Source organism: Macrotis lagotis, chromosome 4, assembly GCF_037893015.1.
Source record: "Macrotis lagotis isolate mMagLag1 chromosome 4, bilby.v1.9.chrom.fasta, whole genome shotgun sequence".
Lineage (NCBI taxonomy): Eukaryota > Metazoa > Chordata > Mammalia > Peramelemorphia > Peramelidae > Macrotis > Macrotis lagotis.
In genome coordinates, this window is record NC_133661.1 from 199,815,772 (window position 1) to 199,833,852 (window position 18,081).

Sequence of the window (18,081 nt, forward strand, 5' to 3'; positions counted from 1 at the left end):
CAACTCTCACTGATTGGCAAATAATAGGTCCCAGGGCCTTGGTCATTGTTTGGGTTTTGATGACTCTGACTGAATGTACATAGCAATTTTTTCTCTTCTGGCGAGGAACTCTGAAGGTCTTCCCCTCCCAGATTGAATATTTTTTTGAAGTTGACAAATTAGTCCATCTTTTACCTAGCCTTAAATCTCTGAATGAATGTTGCTTCAGACAAACAGACCTGGGAAGGACCTTTGTTTAAAAAAATCCTAGGTCTCCCACTGCATCTGGGGCCATCTCCAGTCATCCTGACTTTTCTTGACTGAACTCAGATGACTCTAGAGAAGAGAATGAGGCTGATGACTTTGCACAGTTCTATCTCACTTAAATCCAATTCACTTGTAAGTCAGGACATCACCTTCCTGATGTCATTGGTTCAGACAATCAACAACAGTAACAACAACAGGTAGTTCCAGGTTAATTCACTGCATGAATGAGATAATAATCGATGTTCTTAGAAATGTTATTAGGACAAATTAGATAATATATTTTAAATTATCTGAATTTTTTGAAGAGTATGCAGATATGGCAAATATATTTATTAGGATTATCAGGCATGTGCTGCTGACAAAATAATTTGCACATTAACATGAGTTTTTAGTGTAGCCCTTTAGGGACCATGAAATACCTTTTCCACAAATGGATATTAGCCTGTTTGCCTTTTTTCTTAGGTATACTGAGTATCTGACTAGGAAGTCCCAATTTTGATTATGTTTTATTTAGTAGTTTCTAAAAAGATTATTCTTTGGAACTATACTTGAATATTATAATTTGAAATAGTCTTTCAGAATTCCTTGTCTTTATCCTGTATACTTAAATTACTTATATCTGTCTTAGAGATATAGCCATCTTTATGTCTGATATTCTGGGAGCAGGAACAATTTGGATAATCCAAAGAGGATGCAAAAAAGAATTTTAACAAGCAGTTTCAAGTTTATCTCCCACCAAATTAACTTACTTGAATTTCACCTCTTTTCTTTTCCTCTTCCCATTTTCCTTGAGAAATTAAAATGAGTAGCAAAATAATAAAAAAACAAGTTGTAGATGGGAGATACAAAAGAAGTTGATAATTTACAAACTTGGTGATTAATTCCTTTATTGATTGATTCATAGCATCTAATATAGTGTTCTGTATGCAGTGACAATTGCATAGAGATCAGAAATTGGGCAAACTTCAGATCTTTGATGAAAATGATCGTTATTGGATTCACTTTTGTGAGAGACATTTTAAATTAACAGTACAAAGCCCAATGTTCATAGATCTGGGAACATCAGGGAGCTAAATTAATCCTAATTCTACTGTTCATTACTATATCTTTCTCTGAGAGTCTCTCTAGTATTCATTAAACAGATTGCCCTTACTTAATACCTTAATTAGAAAGTAAATTTACACTTTGAAGGGTCTTCATACAATCACATTTCCCAAAATATCCTTTGGTTTCCTATAAAGTTGTTTTTTTTAAAAAGATTGACTAATTAGCCATCATTAAGGTTTTAAAATTTCAAAGAAAATTCATGTATTGAGGATAAAATAAAACTCCAAATTGACTAGCTTATAAATCATCATTCTTAGTATATAGTACTTCATGGCAAAGTTTTATAGTTAATTGTTTTCTTCTTTTCCTTCTGTAACAAGTTCCTTGGTCCTATTTCTTTTCTCTTTTTTTATTGCTATTATTAGCCTGAAATTTTCATGTAACCTTGAAAATCACATTGAATGTGTAGATACTTGTCTTATAATAACTTTTATTAAAGTAACAGCATACCTCATCCTATGAACATTTTACAGAATGTACCTCTGACTACTTAGATTCTGTATTCCATTTGAATCTTTAGCTTGTCAATGCTAGAGAAAATTGGAAATTTTTTTCCCTTGGCTAAAATTTTGAGAAGTTATTTATGGCACACAGCTATAATTCACAAAAAGACTTATTTTAATAACATTTATAAAATAGCATAGTTAATGAGTAGAAACTGCTTCTGAATTCTAATTACCAGTTGACTTGGTACAGTAATTCTTTGTTTTTTGGGGGGATTTTTACAAGGCAAGAGGGTTAAGTGACTTGCTCAAGGTCACACAGCTAAGTAAATATAAAGTGTCTGAAGTCAGATCTGAACCCAGATCCTCCTGACTCAAGGACCAGTGCTCTATCCATTGTGCCACCTAGCATAATTATTTATCCAAGTGTTTTTAAAAAGTATGCTGTCATTTTTACTTTTTCAAGTGGAAATAAATCATAATTATACAATAAGATAGCAATTTTAAAGCCTTATTCTTTGTTTTCCAAGGGTTTAATTCACAAAAACACAAATAGGAACATATATCTATGACTAAATAAATATACCTCTCTTCTCATCTCATGTTTTGCCCAAAGTAGTCACATTTAATCACTTTTTCTGGGTCCTCTCCGATATCAATTCCTGCTACAATTAGGCCCTTATATTTACTAAAGATGTATTGTTTTTAAGAAGCCAGTTTTATGTTCAGGAAATTATCGATTTATTTGATGAATTTTGAAATGTCATTAATAATTGGCCATTTTCCATAAAGTTGAGGTAATGCCCCAGATTCTTTTTGCTCATGCTGATCAGAATAAACTTCATAGAATCTCACTATTTTCAGCTTCTTAATTTTTTTTGATGTTTTGAGAGCATTTGTGCCCATGTAATTCTGTAGGGCCATAACAGGAGTAAATAAATTTGATTATGCAGTAGGTAATAGAGGACGTTGGACTTGATAATCAGTCTGGTGATTCCTTATAAGAATTTTTTTTCTGTCCTTTTCTTAGCTCTTTGTAAGTGCTTTCAAACCAAAGGAAAATATAAAAATGAAATTTAATTTCATTTTCTCTTTATTGTTTTGTATACAGACAATGACATAGAACTTGGAAAACTAACCTATAATGCTTTGGAAACAGCCACTGGCAACTTTGTCCTCTTATATGAATGGATACTTCAGTGGCAGGAAAAAATGGGTCAGTTTCTTACCAGTCAAGAAAGAGAGAAGATTGATAAATGCAAAAGACAGGTTGGGAATACTTTTTTCTTCATTTTTAGGAACTTTTTATATGCTTCTATATTGACCAAATAAAAAGATGGTGTACTCAAAATACTTTTTATAGCAATAAGATAAGAAAAAGAAATTGAAAGAATAGGCAAAGAAGAAATTTGAAGTGATGGTTTACTTAAAATCCTAGGGAGTCAACTAAAAAAAAAAAGTTGAAAGAATTAATAACTTTTAGCAAATTTGCAAGATATAAAATAAACCCACATACATAATCAGCATTTTTATATATTACTAATGAAATCCAGTAAGAAGAGATTAAAAGAGAAATTCCATTTAAAATAACTGCAGACAATATAAAATACTTGAGTTTCATTACCAAGTCAAACTTGGGAGCTATGTGAACACAATTACAAAACACTTTTCATACAAATAAAGACAGATCTAAATAATTAGAGAACTATTAATTGCTCATGGGTAGACTGAGCCAATATAATAATAACAATTCTATCTAAATTTACTTATTCAGTACCCTACCAATCCAACTACTAAAAAATGATTTTATAGAACTAGAAAAAATAACCACATTCATCTGGAAGAACAAAAGGTCTAGAATGTCAAAGAAATCAGTTAACAAAAAAAAAAGTAAAGGAAGGCAGCCTGCAATGCCAGGTTTCAAACTGTATTGCAAAGTGATCGTCATGAAAACACTGGAACTGACTAAGGAATAGAGTGGTGGGATCAGTGGAATAGATTAGGTGCACACAGTACACAGTAGTAAATAATCATAGAAATGTAGTTTTTGAAAATACAGAGATCTAAGCTTTTAGGACAAGAACTCACTATTTTACAGAAATTGCTGGGTTTAAAAACTAGAAAACAATTTGGCATAAATTAGGTTTAGACCAACATTTCACACCACATAATAAGATAAAATCAAAATGGATTCATGATTTAGACCCAAAGGGTGATATCCTAAGAAAATTATGAGAACATGGAAAATTTTACCTGTCATCTCTATGGGTAAGTAAGAAATTTAGGACCAAATAGAAGATAGAGGATCATGGGAAATAAAATGGATAATTTTAATTACATTAAATTAAAAGGTTTTTACACAAATCCAATGCAGCCAAGATTAGAAGAAAATCAGAAAAGGGAGAAAATTTTACAGCAAGTATTTCTGATAACGGACTCATTTCTCAAGTATAAATAAAATTTATAAAAATAAGAGCCATTCCCTAATTGATATATGGTCAGAAGATATGAAGAAACAGTTTTCAGAGTAAGAAATCAAAGCCATTTGTAGTCACATGAAAAAATTCTCTAAATCACTATTGATAGAGAAATGCAAATTAAACTAACTCTGAGGTACCATCTCATACCTATCAGATTGACTAATGGTTACAGAAAAGGAAAATAAATGTTAGAGAGGATATAGAAAAACTGGGATACTAGTACATTAATAGAAGAGATGTGAATTAATCCCAACATTCTAGAGAACTATTTGGAACCTTTGCCCAAAGGACTATAATACTATATATCATACCATGTGACCTGAAATAGATATTTATCCCAAAGAAAAAAGGAAAAGGACCAATATAAACAAAAATGTAGCAGCTGTTTTTATGGTAGGAGTGAAGAATTGGAATTTGAAGGGATGGCCATCAGTTGGGGAATGGTTGAGCAGTTGTATATGATTGTGAAGGAATATTATTGTGCTATAAGAAATGATAAATAGGATGGTTTCACGAAAACCTGGGAAGTGAAGTGTGCAGAACCAGGAGGACATTATATAGAGTAACAGCAATATTGTATAATGATCAACTGTGAATGACTTAGTTATTCCAATCAATTCAATAATCCAAATCAATTCTGAAGGATTTACATTGAAAAATGCTCTCTCCTTTTCAGAGACAGAACTGATGGAATCTGAGTACAGATTATAGTATAATTTTTTCAATTTCCTTATTTTTCTTGCTTTTTATAATCAACATTGCTAATATGGAAATATATTTTTCATAATCTCACATGTTTATAATTGATGTCAGATTTCTTGTTTTCTCAATGGTTGGGGATAGAATTTGAAACTCAAAATATTTTTTGAATTGGTGCTAAAAATAAACAAAATGATTTTTAAAAGTAACCAAATAAAAGAATGACTAAGACATTAATACTTTGCTTTAAGTGAGAGATTTATGAAATCAAATAAATGTATTTTTGATGAATTTTTAAAATGACTGGTTAGCTATATTAGGAGCATCTAAATAGCGGATGCCTAGAGGCAAATTTTGTTGTATCATCTAGTCATCTTTCTCCTTGTTTTCCCAGTTCTCTGATGCCATCCTCACCCAGCTATTGTGATTACAACTTTCACAGCACATTCCAATCTTGCTTAGTTTTTTCAACCTTTCACTATTGTTCCCAGTCCCTTGGTATAGCATCCATCTGTCTCTCCCAGCTGAGACTAGGTAGGCAAAAGGCAGTGGATCACTATTTCATGTTTTCCTTTGCAGTTTACTGTCAATTTGGTCCACATAATGTTGCACTAGCCAAAATCATTTTGCAATGATGTCACTTAAAAATTATAACACTATCTCACACTAAAGCTCGGGTTCTTCAACCATTTCTTAGAGACTTGGCCCACTTCTGCCTTTATGTAGTATTGTAGTATTTGTTCTTTTAGATTCTTACTATCCTAGAGAGATGTTGAATTTCAGATAGAAATAAATCACTATTAATAGAAAGAAAACTAGTGGTGTTGAACATGAATGAGTTTGAATCCTGATTCTAATACCGTCACCTCATAGTCATTTAACTTTCTTGAGTTTCAGTTTCTTCAGTGTAGAATTGAGTTAATCAGACTTGCACTTCTGCCCACTTTATAGGGTTCTTGTGAGAAAAAAATACCATAAGCCTTGAAATAAGGTATGTGTGAGTTATTATCATAAATGTTCCTATTCATAACAAAGAAACATCACATTAATTGTTCTACCCAGTATCTATAATACAAAGAAGAGAATTTTTAAAAAATTTCTTGAGTTTTTTTAAATTAAACCAACTTCTACATGTTTAATATTCTCCTACTAATGCATTCTTGCTTCAGTCTCTTAAAGAAGGGAGATTTTTAGCTTTTGAATATCCACTATTAATCATTTACCCTCCTCTTTTCACACATTGACTTAATTCTTTTTCACTGCTCACTTCCTCAGGAGATGAGTTCACTAACTTTAAAAATGTTTTTGGTGTTTTTTTCCCCATAATCAGACTTCTTAAGCTAGTGTTTAATGTTCCTGAGAAGGAAACAACCAGTTTTCCCATCAATCTTCCAAAATACTAATAGATTGATCCTCTGCCAGTTAGTTTCCTTTCTTCTATTGCCTCCTCTCTGTGCTCTAATAATTCTAATGTTGCCCAGCTATACCCCTACTCTCCTCATTTTTCTGGCATGGCAAATCTTCGCATTGCAGACCTTTTAGCATCCAAGCGTAACCCAGCTATATTATAAACTTAGCATCAGGCCAATATAGTCTGAATTTGACTGTCCAGGAAAGTATCTTTCATTTTTAACATTGTTGCTCATGAACTAACAATTATTTCACTTAAAATCATGTTTTCAAAGAACTAATTAAGACTGTTAGTTAAGATTTACCTACCTTTCCCTTGAAGTATAATATCAAAATTCTTAGGATAAAGAAGAACTGGCAAGAATTCATAGTACTGAACATAAGAAATAGCATATTCTTTTTCTTGATTGCTAATATTATATCATTAGACTAAACTTGACCCAAACTGACTGTCTATAATTGCATCTAAAATGATCTGAAAGTAAATTTACACATTTTTTCATGAGAGAAGGAAGAACTTGATTTTAAGTTTCAAAAAATCTAAGCTGTTAACTTCTACTGTTTGTTTTGTTTTCTAATTGAAAAAGCAATTAAGGAAGTTAATTGATAAAAATGATCAGGTGTCAAATTTTAATTTCAAAACCAAAAGGTTGTAAAAGATAAAGACCTTGGCTTTTTTAAAAATAACATTCAAATTTGATTAAGTACATCAATCTATAAATTTTGTCTCTATTGACAGAGTAGAATATGAACTAAATTACTAATTACATATACAATAAATGATTTAAGCTTTTCCTAGCTTTATTAATCTTATACCAATTCAGAATAGATTCTTGGTTCTCTCTTGAAAATTCATTTTCTAAGCATTTTGCATTTGAAACAAAATGGCAGTTAATTAGCTAATGCAGGATAAACTTTGTGTTTCTTCTAACCAGATTCAAGGTGCAGAAGCAGAATTCAGCTCACTGGTGAAACTGAGCCATCCAAATGTTGTACACTATCTAGCCATGAACCTCAGGGAAAAGGGTGATTCTATTGTCGTGGACATTTTGGTGGAACACATCAGTGGTGCTTCTCTCTCTACATATCTAAGCAAAGCAGCCCCACTTCCTATTGACCAGCTGCGAAGTTATGCATCCCAACTTCTAATGGGCCTTGATTATTTGCATAGTAATTCAGTGGTGCACAAAGTCCTGAATGCTTCAAATGTCTTGGTGGATACGGAGGGCAACATCAAGATTACAGACTACAGTATTTCTAAACGTTTAGCAGATATCTGCAAGGAGGATGTTTTTGAGCAAACTCGAGTTCGTTTTAGTGATGATACTCTGCCTAACAAAACTGGAAAGAAAGGTGATGTGTGGCGCCTGGGCCTTCTATTGCTTGCTCTTAGCCAGGGTCAAGAAAGTAAAGAGTACCCTGTCACCATCCCTAATGACTTACCCGCTGACTTCCAAGACTTTCTAAAGAAGTAAGTATAGTATCATTGGCGTTCTTTTTTATTTTGTACAACTGTATTGATAGAGTACTGGTGGCACTGAGTTCTAATTTTGAAGACAAGGAAGTGGAAATGCTGCTTTAGAATCAGTTCTTTGTCCCACATTCCCTCTCCATATAGCATGTTTTCTGTCTACTTGCTGGATTATCTGTATTTCATATCAGCTTAACTCAATTCTCTTCAGGATTTACTGTAATAACTTTCAAATTTTATGGATTCTTCTGCATGGTATCATAGACTTATTGTAGCAAACCCCCACAGACCTCCCCAGATTTCCTTAGGATTGCCAATTAGCTTTGTCTCTTGCCTCCACTTAAAGGACTAGTGTAGATGACTTCCTCAAGGGGTTGAGCCAAGAAAGCAAAAAGATATAATCACAATAGTTAGCAAGGGTGGTAGGATCAAGTGAGGTATTTCGTTTTTTTTAAATTGGGGAAACCTGAGCATGTTTGTAGTCAGTAGGAAAGGAGCCAAGAAGATTAGAAAGAGTAGGGAGATGGTATTAAAGCCAATCTGCTAGGAATGGAATCAAGATTATGTCTGTTTATTTCATACTGATCTTATAGAAAAGCTGGGAGAGTACTTTCCATCCTTTTTCAGCAAAGTGAGGGACTAAAGGTTAAAAATTCAACATGAATTCTTGAGCATGGCCAGTGCATTAATTTGTTTTGTTTTGTTGACTTCACATATTTATTACATGAGGTTAGTAATTGACATGACAAAAAAGATTAAAACTTATTGTCATTGAAATTAGTGTTGATAAATGATTACCAATAAGTTTAAAGATTTGTACTAATGTTCAGTAATGTTTTGAATATTGTAAGACCCATTTTAGGAAATATATTGACAGATAAAAGTTTATACAAAAGATAGAAATCTGGAGCTCATGATATAAGGATATTTGAGATGCTTAGCCTGGAGAAAAAACTGGAAGAAACATAACTGTGATTTTCATGTGGCTGAAAAGTTTTTATGTTCAGGAGAAAGTGCACTTGTTCTACGTAATCCTAGAGGGCAGATCTAGGAAGAATGTGTGGAGAAAGGCAGATTTAGGACTGGTATAAGAAAAACTTGCCTAAAATTTGTTGTTGTTCAGCATTTTTCAGACATGTACAACTCTTCATGACTCCATTTGAGATTTTCTTGGCAAAGATACTGGAGTGATTTGCCATTTTCTTCTCCAGCTCATTACAAATGAGAAAATCGAAAGAAACAGAGTTAGGGACTTGCCCAGGGTCACAGAGCTAGTAAGGGTCTGACGTCAGATTTGAATTCAAGAAGATGAGTGGTACTATTCCAGACCTGGCACTCTATCCACTTTGTTACCTAGCTGTCCTTTGTTAATGATTAGAGAACAGAAGTGGAATATAGAAGTGGATGGTAGTGAATTCTCCCATCACTGTAAGCAAAAGTTGGTCTAGAGACATTTAGTGCAGAGCTGTTCAAAATGCTGCCTGGGGACCTTTTGGGGTCTGCAGGGTGATTTTGGAGGGCTGCTTGGTTTACTAAATGCTTTAAGGGGAGTTACCACAGCGATCTCACTAAAATGACAAATCAAAATATATTGTCTATTGTTTGAATAAAAACTTTTAAAGGTAAGTTTGTATAGCCCTTAATCTAGAAGGCTAAGAGGATTAATGTATTCATGGTCTCCAATCTATGTGGCTAAATCACAAGAAATCCAAAGATGAGTGGATTAATTTACACAATCACTGGAGGTGTGGATTCTAAAAGTCTATTTGAGTAGGTGAAATGACAATATCAGATGGATATACAATAGATAGATGAGATAAGAAGGTGATGCATTTAAATATGAGGAATTTAGAGAAGTATGAGAAAACTTAATGTTCACCTACTAGCAAACAATTTTAAGCATTTACTGTCTGCCAAACAGTAGCATAGATTTTCTTTTTTTTTTATTAGTTTGTTGGGTTTTGTTTTTTTGTTTTTTGCAAGGCAAATGGGGTTAAGTGGCTTGCCCAAGGCCACACAGCTAGGTAATTATTAAGTGTCTGAAACCTGATTTGAACCCTTGTACTCCTGACTCCAGGGCGCGCTTTATCCACTACGCCATCTAGTTGCCCCAGTTGCATATATTTTCAGACTTGTTCCATGTTTGCTTTGCTTTTGTCCCCTCTTCTTGGTTCCCTAGATATAGAAGGGATAAATAAGTATGATGTCTTAAAGACTATTAAAGTAAAAAACTACAAATTTTGGAACACTGTATTGGAAGAATGTGATATTTAAAAGCCAAGCAACATGGGGCATCTAGGTGGTGCAGTGGATGCAGCACTGGCCTCAGAGTCAGGAGTACCTGAGTTCAAATCTGGCCTCAGACTCATAATAATTACCTAGCTGTGTGGCCTTGGGAAAGCCACTTAAGCCCATTGCCTTGCAAAAAACCCCCCCCAAAAAAAACAATCAATAAATTAAACATAAAATTAATTTTTTATTTATTGTTACTGAATGAAGTGATTTTTTTTGTGGGTTTCTTTTTCATTATTCCTCCCCTTTCCCATAATTCTAATCTTGCGACCAAAAAAAAATAAGCCAGATCAATCTAACACATCATTCATGTTTGACAGCATATGCTACACCCACAAGGCTCTTACCTCCCAACAGCATGGCAGATGCTTTTCCTTGGATCTTCTCCAGACTATGCTTAATTATTGTAATTTCAAAGCTTTCTACCTTCCTTTTTTTGTCTTGTATTACTGGAGTCATGTTTATAACTTTCTTTTTTCTTTTTACTTCATTGCATGTCAGAATATTCATGTACAAATGTCAATTGATTTGAAAATTTTATTTTGGGAACTTAGGTATCAAAAGTTCTATATATGTTCAGAGACTTTAGTAGTTCCTTTTCTGTAACTTGTGACCATTCTATTTTGATGCAGACAATAACAAGATGTGATGAACTTCTTAGAGGTTATACTGATGCAGGCCTTTAGGAGGTCTTTATTCTTATTCTTGTCCTTGTCCTTATTCTTATTCAGAAAGGCTTTGAGTACAGAATCAACAGTGGATTGATTCTGTGCTTTTAGTACAAGAACCAGCCTAGTGCTAGATCAGATAGGCACATCTCCTAGGTATGGCCACTGGGCAAGGAATTTTTTTCTCAGCCAGAGCAACTCATAATTATCACTATTGAAGGGGTTCCAGTTAATATTGGTAAAGGAGAACACCAAAAAAAAGTAGCTAAATTAAGAAAAATTAAGAAAAGCTTTTCTTGGCAGCCCTGGCCTTAGTAGATAACTAGCTTATTTTATGGTTTCTAAATCTTTTATAATTTCAGACCAAGGCTAGCCATAGGTAGTCAAGTATTATTATATTAACATGATTCATAGTGTGCCATGTCAGTTACTGAATTGTTGGGGTACAATATGAATTCATACAGGGTCTTGATCAGCAACAGAACCTATAAAAGATAGGTGTTTTCCAGGAAACATTATAAAAATTTGCTTTCCACAAAGACTGTAAAACCCTTGAAAACAGGGACTGTATCATGTAGTTCTCTCCTCTTGCCTGCCATCAAACCCAGCATGGTATCAGGCACCTAGTAGGTCCTGAGTAAAATATATACTTAACTGTTTTGTTAAATGTAAAGTCCTTAAAGCAAAGATTGCTTTTGTATCTCCAGTGTCTCACACTTGCATTTTAAAATGCTTATTTGCTTGTTATACTTGATTCATCAGGGATGTGAAACTTTTTAATACATGTCTCCCCCTTTCTTGCCTTAGGTTGTTATAAGTGTCTTAACTAATTCTTTTTTTGGTATTTAAATATTCTTTATTCCCTGTCCCCTAAGGTGTGTGTGTTTAGATGACAAGGAGAGATGGAGTCCTCAGCAGTTGTTGAAGCATAGATTCATAAAGCCTCCTCAGATCAAAGTGCCTTTGATTGAAGAGAGTCCTGAGGGTAAGCCTTTTCATTTTGATGCTTCATTTTAGCTGGCAAATATTTGAGGATCAGAGTTCTACAACTTGAAGAAACTTTTTCCAGATCCTTACTTCAAGCATATTATCACATTTATCAAGCATATAATATTAATAGTATCAAGAACTATGCTAGCATGTTGAGGTTACAAAGAAAAATAGACTACATTCAAGGAACTGATATTATTCTTGAAGTAAACAATATTTGTACAGATAAATAAATATTCATTAAGTTGAGAAGGAATGAAACACTGACAACCAGGAGCTGGGTGAAGAGGGGGTGACCCCTGAGTTTAGCCTGGAAAGACTAACCAGGGCTTCTAAGAGGCAAAAGTATGAGGAAAGGAGAGCCAAGACTCACCTAAGCTCTTCCCCAACCCTTCCAAATAGCTTTAAATAATGACTCTAAACAAATTCTAGAGAGATAGAATCCACAAAAAGATGAAGTGAAACAATTTTCCAGCCCAAGACAACTGAGAGAGTCAGCAGGAAAAGTGCAGCATCAGGGTGAGATAGAAGTGCCATCTAGGTATGACAGACAGAGCCTCAGCAAACAGAAACAGTTCTTGGAGTGACTGAATCAGTGGCAGCAGTGGCAGTGTCCAAACCTCTCAACCCACAAATGCCAAAGACAACTTAGAGCTGGAAAGGTCTATAACCCAGGTGAGAGTGGAGCATAGTCCAGGGCAGACCTGACCCCAGCAGACCAAGAGCAGGCCTTGGGAGCCCCTGAATCATAGTGGCAGTAATTGTTTCCAGAGCCCTCAGCCCACAGACATTAAGGGAGTTGGACAACTGGTCAGAAGGAGACTGCTGTCTCTTTGCCAGCACTGAGGCAAGACTGTGTTGCTTTGCTCAGACTCAGATTTGGGTCACAGTCCTGAATGGCAGTTCCAGGGCCAGGAAGAGCACTAGCACACCAGAACTTGTGGTCACAGTGGATCTTCCTCACAGTTCCAGGACAGAAAAATGTGCTTGTGGTCACTCATAGACCAGAGCACAGGCCAAGAGAGTAGTACACATATCTCTCCTTAGATCAAACTAACTTGGAAGAACTGAAAACTTAGAGGTCCCTGGAAGCATCTCTGCAAACAGTTGCACAAAACCCCAGGAACTTGAAACTGTACCTTCCACCTTGGAACCAGAGGCCCACTTTAACAAAAAGTTAAAACTCATGTAATAGGCTGAAAAAATGAGCAAAAACAGAAAAAAAAATCTGACAATAGAAAGTTAATATAGTGACATGGAACATCAAAGCACATACTTAGAAGAAGATAACAAAGTTGGGTGGCTAGGTTGTGCAGTGGATAGAGCACTGGCCCTGGAGTCAGGAGTACCCAAGTTCAAATCCGGCCTCAGACACTTAATAATTACCTAGCTGTGTGGTTTTGGGCAAGCCACTTAACCCCATTGCCTTGCAAAAACCTTTAAAAAAAAAAGATAGCAAAGTCAAAGTTCCCACATCCAAAGCCTCCAAGAAAAATATGAATTAGTCTTAGGCCAATTTTTTTGATTTTGAGAATGTAGAGGAAAAATTGGGGAGAATGATCTAAGAAAACCATGAAAAACAAGTCAGCAGCTTGGTAAAGGAGACACAAAAAAATACTGAACAAAATAACAACTTAAAAATCAGACTGGGTCAAATGGTAAAAGAGTTACAAAAAGCCAATGAGGAGGAAAAATACCTTAAGCAGAATTGGCCAAATGGGAAAAATAGGCACAAAAATTCCCTAAGGAAACCTTCTTAAAAAGTAGAATTGACCAAATGGAAATGGAGGGACAAAAGTTTGCTGAAAAAAATAATTCCATTTGGTCAATGGCTAGGTGGCGTAGTGGATAAAGCACCGGCCCTGGAGTCAGGAGTACCTGGGTTCAAATCTGGTCTCAGACACTTAATAATTACCTAGCTGTGTGGCCTTGGGCAAGCCGCTTAACCCCATTTGCCTTGCAAAATCCTAAAAAAATAATAATAATAAAATAAAATAAAAATAAATAAAAAAATAATTCCTTAAAAATTAGAATTGAGTAACGGAAACCAATGACTTTATGAGAAATCATGATAAGACAAATCCAAAAGAAAGAAAGAGTAGAAGATAATGTGAAATAACTTAATGGAAAAACATAACTGACCTGGAAAATAGATCCAGAAGAGATAATTTAAAAATTATTGGACTAACCGAAAGTCATGATAAAAAAATAGTAGATATCATCTTTCAAAAAATTATCAAAGAAAACTGCCTTCATATTCTAGAACCAGAAGGTAAAATAGAAATTAAAATACTTCACTAATCACCTCCTGAAAGAAATCCCCAAATGAAAACTCCCAAGGATGTTATAGCCAAATTCTAGTGTTCCCAGGTCAAGGAGAAAATAAAAGAGTGCAGCCAGAAAGAAACAATTCCTGTATCATGGCATCACAGTTAGGATAATACAAAATTTAGCAGTTTCTACTTTAAAGAATTGTAGGTCCTGAAATATGATATTCTGAAGAGAAAAGGAGCTAGAATTACAACCAAGAATCACCTTCCCAGCAATATTGAGTTTAATACTTCAGGGGGTAATGGACAGTCAATGAAAAAAGAACTTTTAAGCATTCCTGATGAGAAGATAAGAGCTGCATAGAAAATCTGATTTTCAAATACAAGACTCTAGAGCAACATAGAAAAGTAAACAGGAAAGAAGAATCATGAGGGACTTAACAAGGTTAAACTGTTTACATTCCTACATGGGAAGATGATATTCTTTCTCATTAGGACTATTAAAAGGAATATTTTTAGACAGAGGCACAGATGTGAGTTGAGTATAAAAGAATATCTTAAAAAAATTAAAAGATGAGAGATGAATGTACTAGGAGAAAGAGAAAGGGAGAGGTGGAATGGGATAAATTATCTCACGCAAAGAGTCGAGAGAAAGCTTTTATAATGGAAGGGAAAAGGGCAGTAGATGAGGGCAAGTGAACCTCACAGTCATCAGCACTGGCTCAAAGAAGGAATAACATACACACTCAATTGGATATATAGAAATCTATCTTCCCTACAGGGAAGTAGGAGGGAAGGGAATAAAAGAAGTGTGTTGGGAGGGGGAGGGGGAAGGGAATGATACAAGGGAGGATAGATTGGGAGAGAAGGTTATCAAGGGTGAAGGGAGAGAGAGAATAGAATAAGTGGTGAGGGAAATAAGATGGAAGGAAATACAGTTAGCAATAGTAATGTGAAAAAATTTTGAAGCAAGCTTCTCTGATAAAGGCCTCATTTCTCAAAAATGTGAGAACTGGTCAAATTTACAATAAGAGTCATTCCCCAACTGATAAATGATCATAAGATATGAACAGTTTTCAAATGAAATAAAGCTATCTATAGCCACATGAAAAAAATGGAGTAACTCACTACTGATTGGAGAAATGCAAATTAAAAACTATTCTGAGTTTTACTCTCTCATATCTATTAGAATGGCTAATAGAACAGAAAAGAAAATGACAGATGTTGGAAGAAATGTGGGAAAATGAGACATAAATGTACTTTTGGTGGATTGTGAACTGATTCAACTATAGGACTGTGCCCAAAGAACTATAAAACCATACTTACTCTTTGACCTAACAATACCACTACCAAGTCTATATCCCAAAAGAAAAAAAAATAAAAAGGAAAAGATATATGTATTTATAGCAGCTCTTTCTGGTGGCAAAGGATTGGAAATTGAGAGGATTTTCATCAATTGGGGAATAATTGAACAAATTATGGTAAATTATTATGATGGAATAATGTGCTTTAGGAAGTGATGTGCAGGGTGCTTTCAGAAAAACCTGGAAAAAGACTTACATGAGCTGATGCAAAGTGAAATGTTCTGTGTAAAAAAATAACAGCAATATTACTGTAAGACAATCCAGCTGTGAATGATTTAATTATTCCCAGAAGTATAATGATCCATGACACTTCTGAAGGACTTATGCTGAAAAAATGCTATCCATCCCCAGAGAAAGAACTGATGGTGTCTGAATATAGACTGAAGCATTTTAAAAAAAAGTGATGAGGAAGAATATTCCAGGCCAGAGGTCAGTCTTTACAAAGTCCTAAAGATGAATGGTGTAATATTCATTTTGGGAACAGCTAGTGGGCCAACTTGACTAGAATGCTAACTCTATTATAAGAGGAACCAGTATAAAGTAAGTCATGAAAAGTTGGTGGAAGGCAACTTTAAGAGAGTTTCCAATGCCAGGCGAAAAAGTTTATACTTTATGCTAATATTAGTGAGCAGGGGAGTGCCATAATCAGACCTATAATTCTTTTTTTAAAAGAATAGTTTAGCAAAAGGTTGTTTACAGTCCCTTCCAACTGTGAAATTTTATGAAGCTGTAAAAGATTTCTGTTGGTAAATATTCTTCAGTCTCAATATCTTAAGTTCCTTCAAATTGTCCTATCTTCTATGGAATTAGAAAACAGCTGATTCCAGTACTTCGTGCTAATTAGATATTAAGTGGAAATTTTTCAAGATGAGCACACTGTACCTTAAACCATTAAATGATTCTGTAAAAATATGACTTTGGGCGAAACTTTTTTAGAACTGTTATATAAGTATAAAGACTATTCCTGAGCATCCAAAATTCAGATAATAAAAGCTTTAATAAAGTCTTTACAGAGAGCCTGGACTTATTTTAAAGAATTGGCTTGGGAGGGGGAGGGGGAAGTAAAGCAGGTCCTGGGGAGGTTCCTACCTGCTTCCAGCAAGATCCTTACTGACCTTGGGACCATGTGTATATAAAGCATGTACTGGTATATGATGTATAAGAAACTACTTAAATGTGCTGAAACCCAGAGATTTGCAGCAGCAATAAGAATGGTATCTGTTAGAGTAATTAATATTATTAAGCAAATTTGTTTCTCCTTGGCAGGAGTCCCTATCCTTTTTTTGTAAGAACTACTTTAAATCTCAGTGTAAGCTTAGCATTGATGGAATTGAGTATTATCAGTGAAGACCTAAGCAGGGAAGGGAGAGGCAGAGTCTGGTAACAGTATATCACTTAAGAAGAACAAAATGAAACTGGGAAGATTTATTATGTGAAATGATGCAGAATAAGGAGCACACAGGTACATTGACTATGACTGAATAAGAAACATGTTGATAGGACTACTATCCATTAGGGTCTGTCCTTCTCTTCCTTAATAATAAAGGGACTTTATTGACCAAGAGGAGTAAGGCTTAAGTTGAAACTCAATTCTGGTTGAATTGATGTTATTTCCTCTTGTCTAAGGACATGAAAGCAACTTACTTGAAGTCCTTCAAACTTGGTAGATCTCCCAAATCTGCAAATTTGCCATCCTGCCAGACAGCTACAGTTCCATAAGGAGAGTAGGGAGGCCGTTTCTCAGCTAAGTGCTTGAATATCCTTATTGACTACTCTTTTTATACCATGTCTAAGTAAGCCTTTTAACTGTTTAAAAAAAAAATCCCACAATAAATCACTTAGCAAAACAGAAAGGGAATCCATCAACCACAGAATTGAAAATTTACCAATCCTGATATTTAACTTAACTGGGAATGCTTGCTCTAGGGTTTATGCCATTTGCTTTTTGTTAGACCCCCTGGATATTGTCATAGCCTTTCTGTACTTTGAATGTCTTCCTTAAATCTCTTTGTTTATCTCAGATTCTGGAGGGTTAGATTATGCTGAGACTGTTATTCCCAGCAACCAGCTACCTAGTGCATCATTCTTCTCTGAAACACAAAGACAATTTTCTCGATATTTCAATGAATTTGAAGAATTACATTTACTTGGTAAAGGAGCTTTTGGAGCTGTCATCAAGGTATGGTGTACAGCTTTTCTCATTTACATTTCTGATTTCTTGTTCCCTATTCCCTTTTCTGAAATACCTTTTCATTATTTTAATAATTGTGCTTATTTTCCCTTCTAAAACCCTCTTATAGATTGTCTTTTCTCTGAAGTACTGATCATCTGCACCTCCCCAGCATTAAGGGCTTTTACTTAAAATAACAGTGTACAAATAAGGAGAATTTTACTTCTCTACTTGAGTTTCATGTACTAACATTAACATGAAACATTATTCTAACAGCCCATCAAGTGGAGTCAAGACTTCTAAACAAATGTTCAGTTTTTCTTTTCAAATTGTTTACTATTAGATTTGTTGTAGATCAAAGAGTGCCCTATTTTCCATCTTACTGAAATGGAAATAAGTGATGTAGTACTAATGTAGGGTTGTTCATGGGTCTTTGTTTTGTAAAGTCAATTTATTTGGATGATTTCCTTT

At 34.6% G+C, this 18,081-nt stretch overlaps 1 protein-coding gene across 3 annotated transcripts in view; it reads left to right on the plus strand.

Annotated features, from left to right (window-relative positions):
* EIF2AK4 (eukaryotic translation initiation factor 2 alpha kinase 4) overlaps positions 1–18,081 on the plus strand; it is a 106,752-nt gene that overhangs the window by 37,512 nt on the left and 51,159 nt on the right. For all 3 annotated transcript variants that reach the window (XM_074235084.1, XM_074235085.1, XM_074235086.1), the window contains 4 exons: positions 2,908–3,065; positions 7,321–7,856; positions 11,692–11,801; positions 17,462–17,619. In XM_074235084.1, the coding sequence (XP_074091185.1) occupies positions 2,908–3,065; positions 7,321–7,856; positions 11,692–11,801; positions 17,462–17,619 (962 nt within the window). The remainder of the gene's footprint in view (positions 1–2,907; positions 3,066–7,320; positions 7,857–11,691; positions 11,802–17,461; positions 17,620–18,081) is intronic.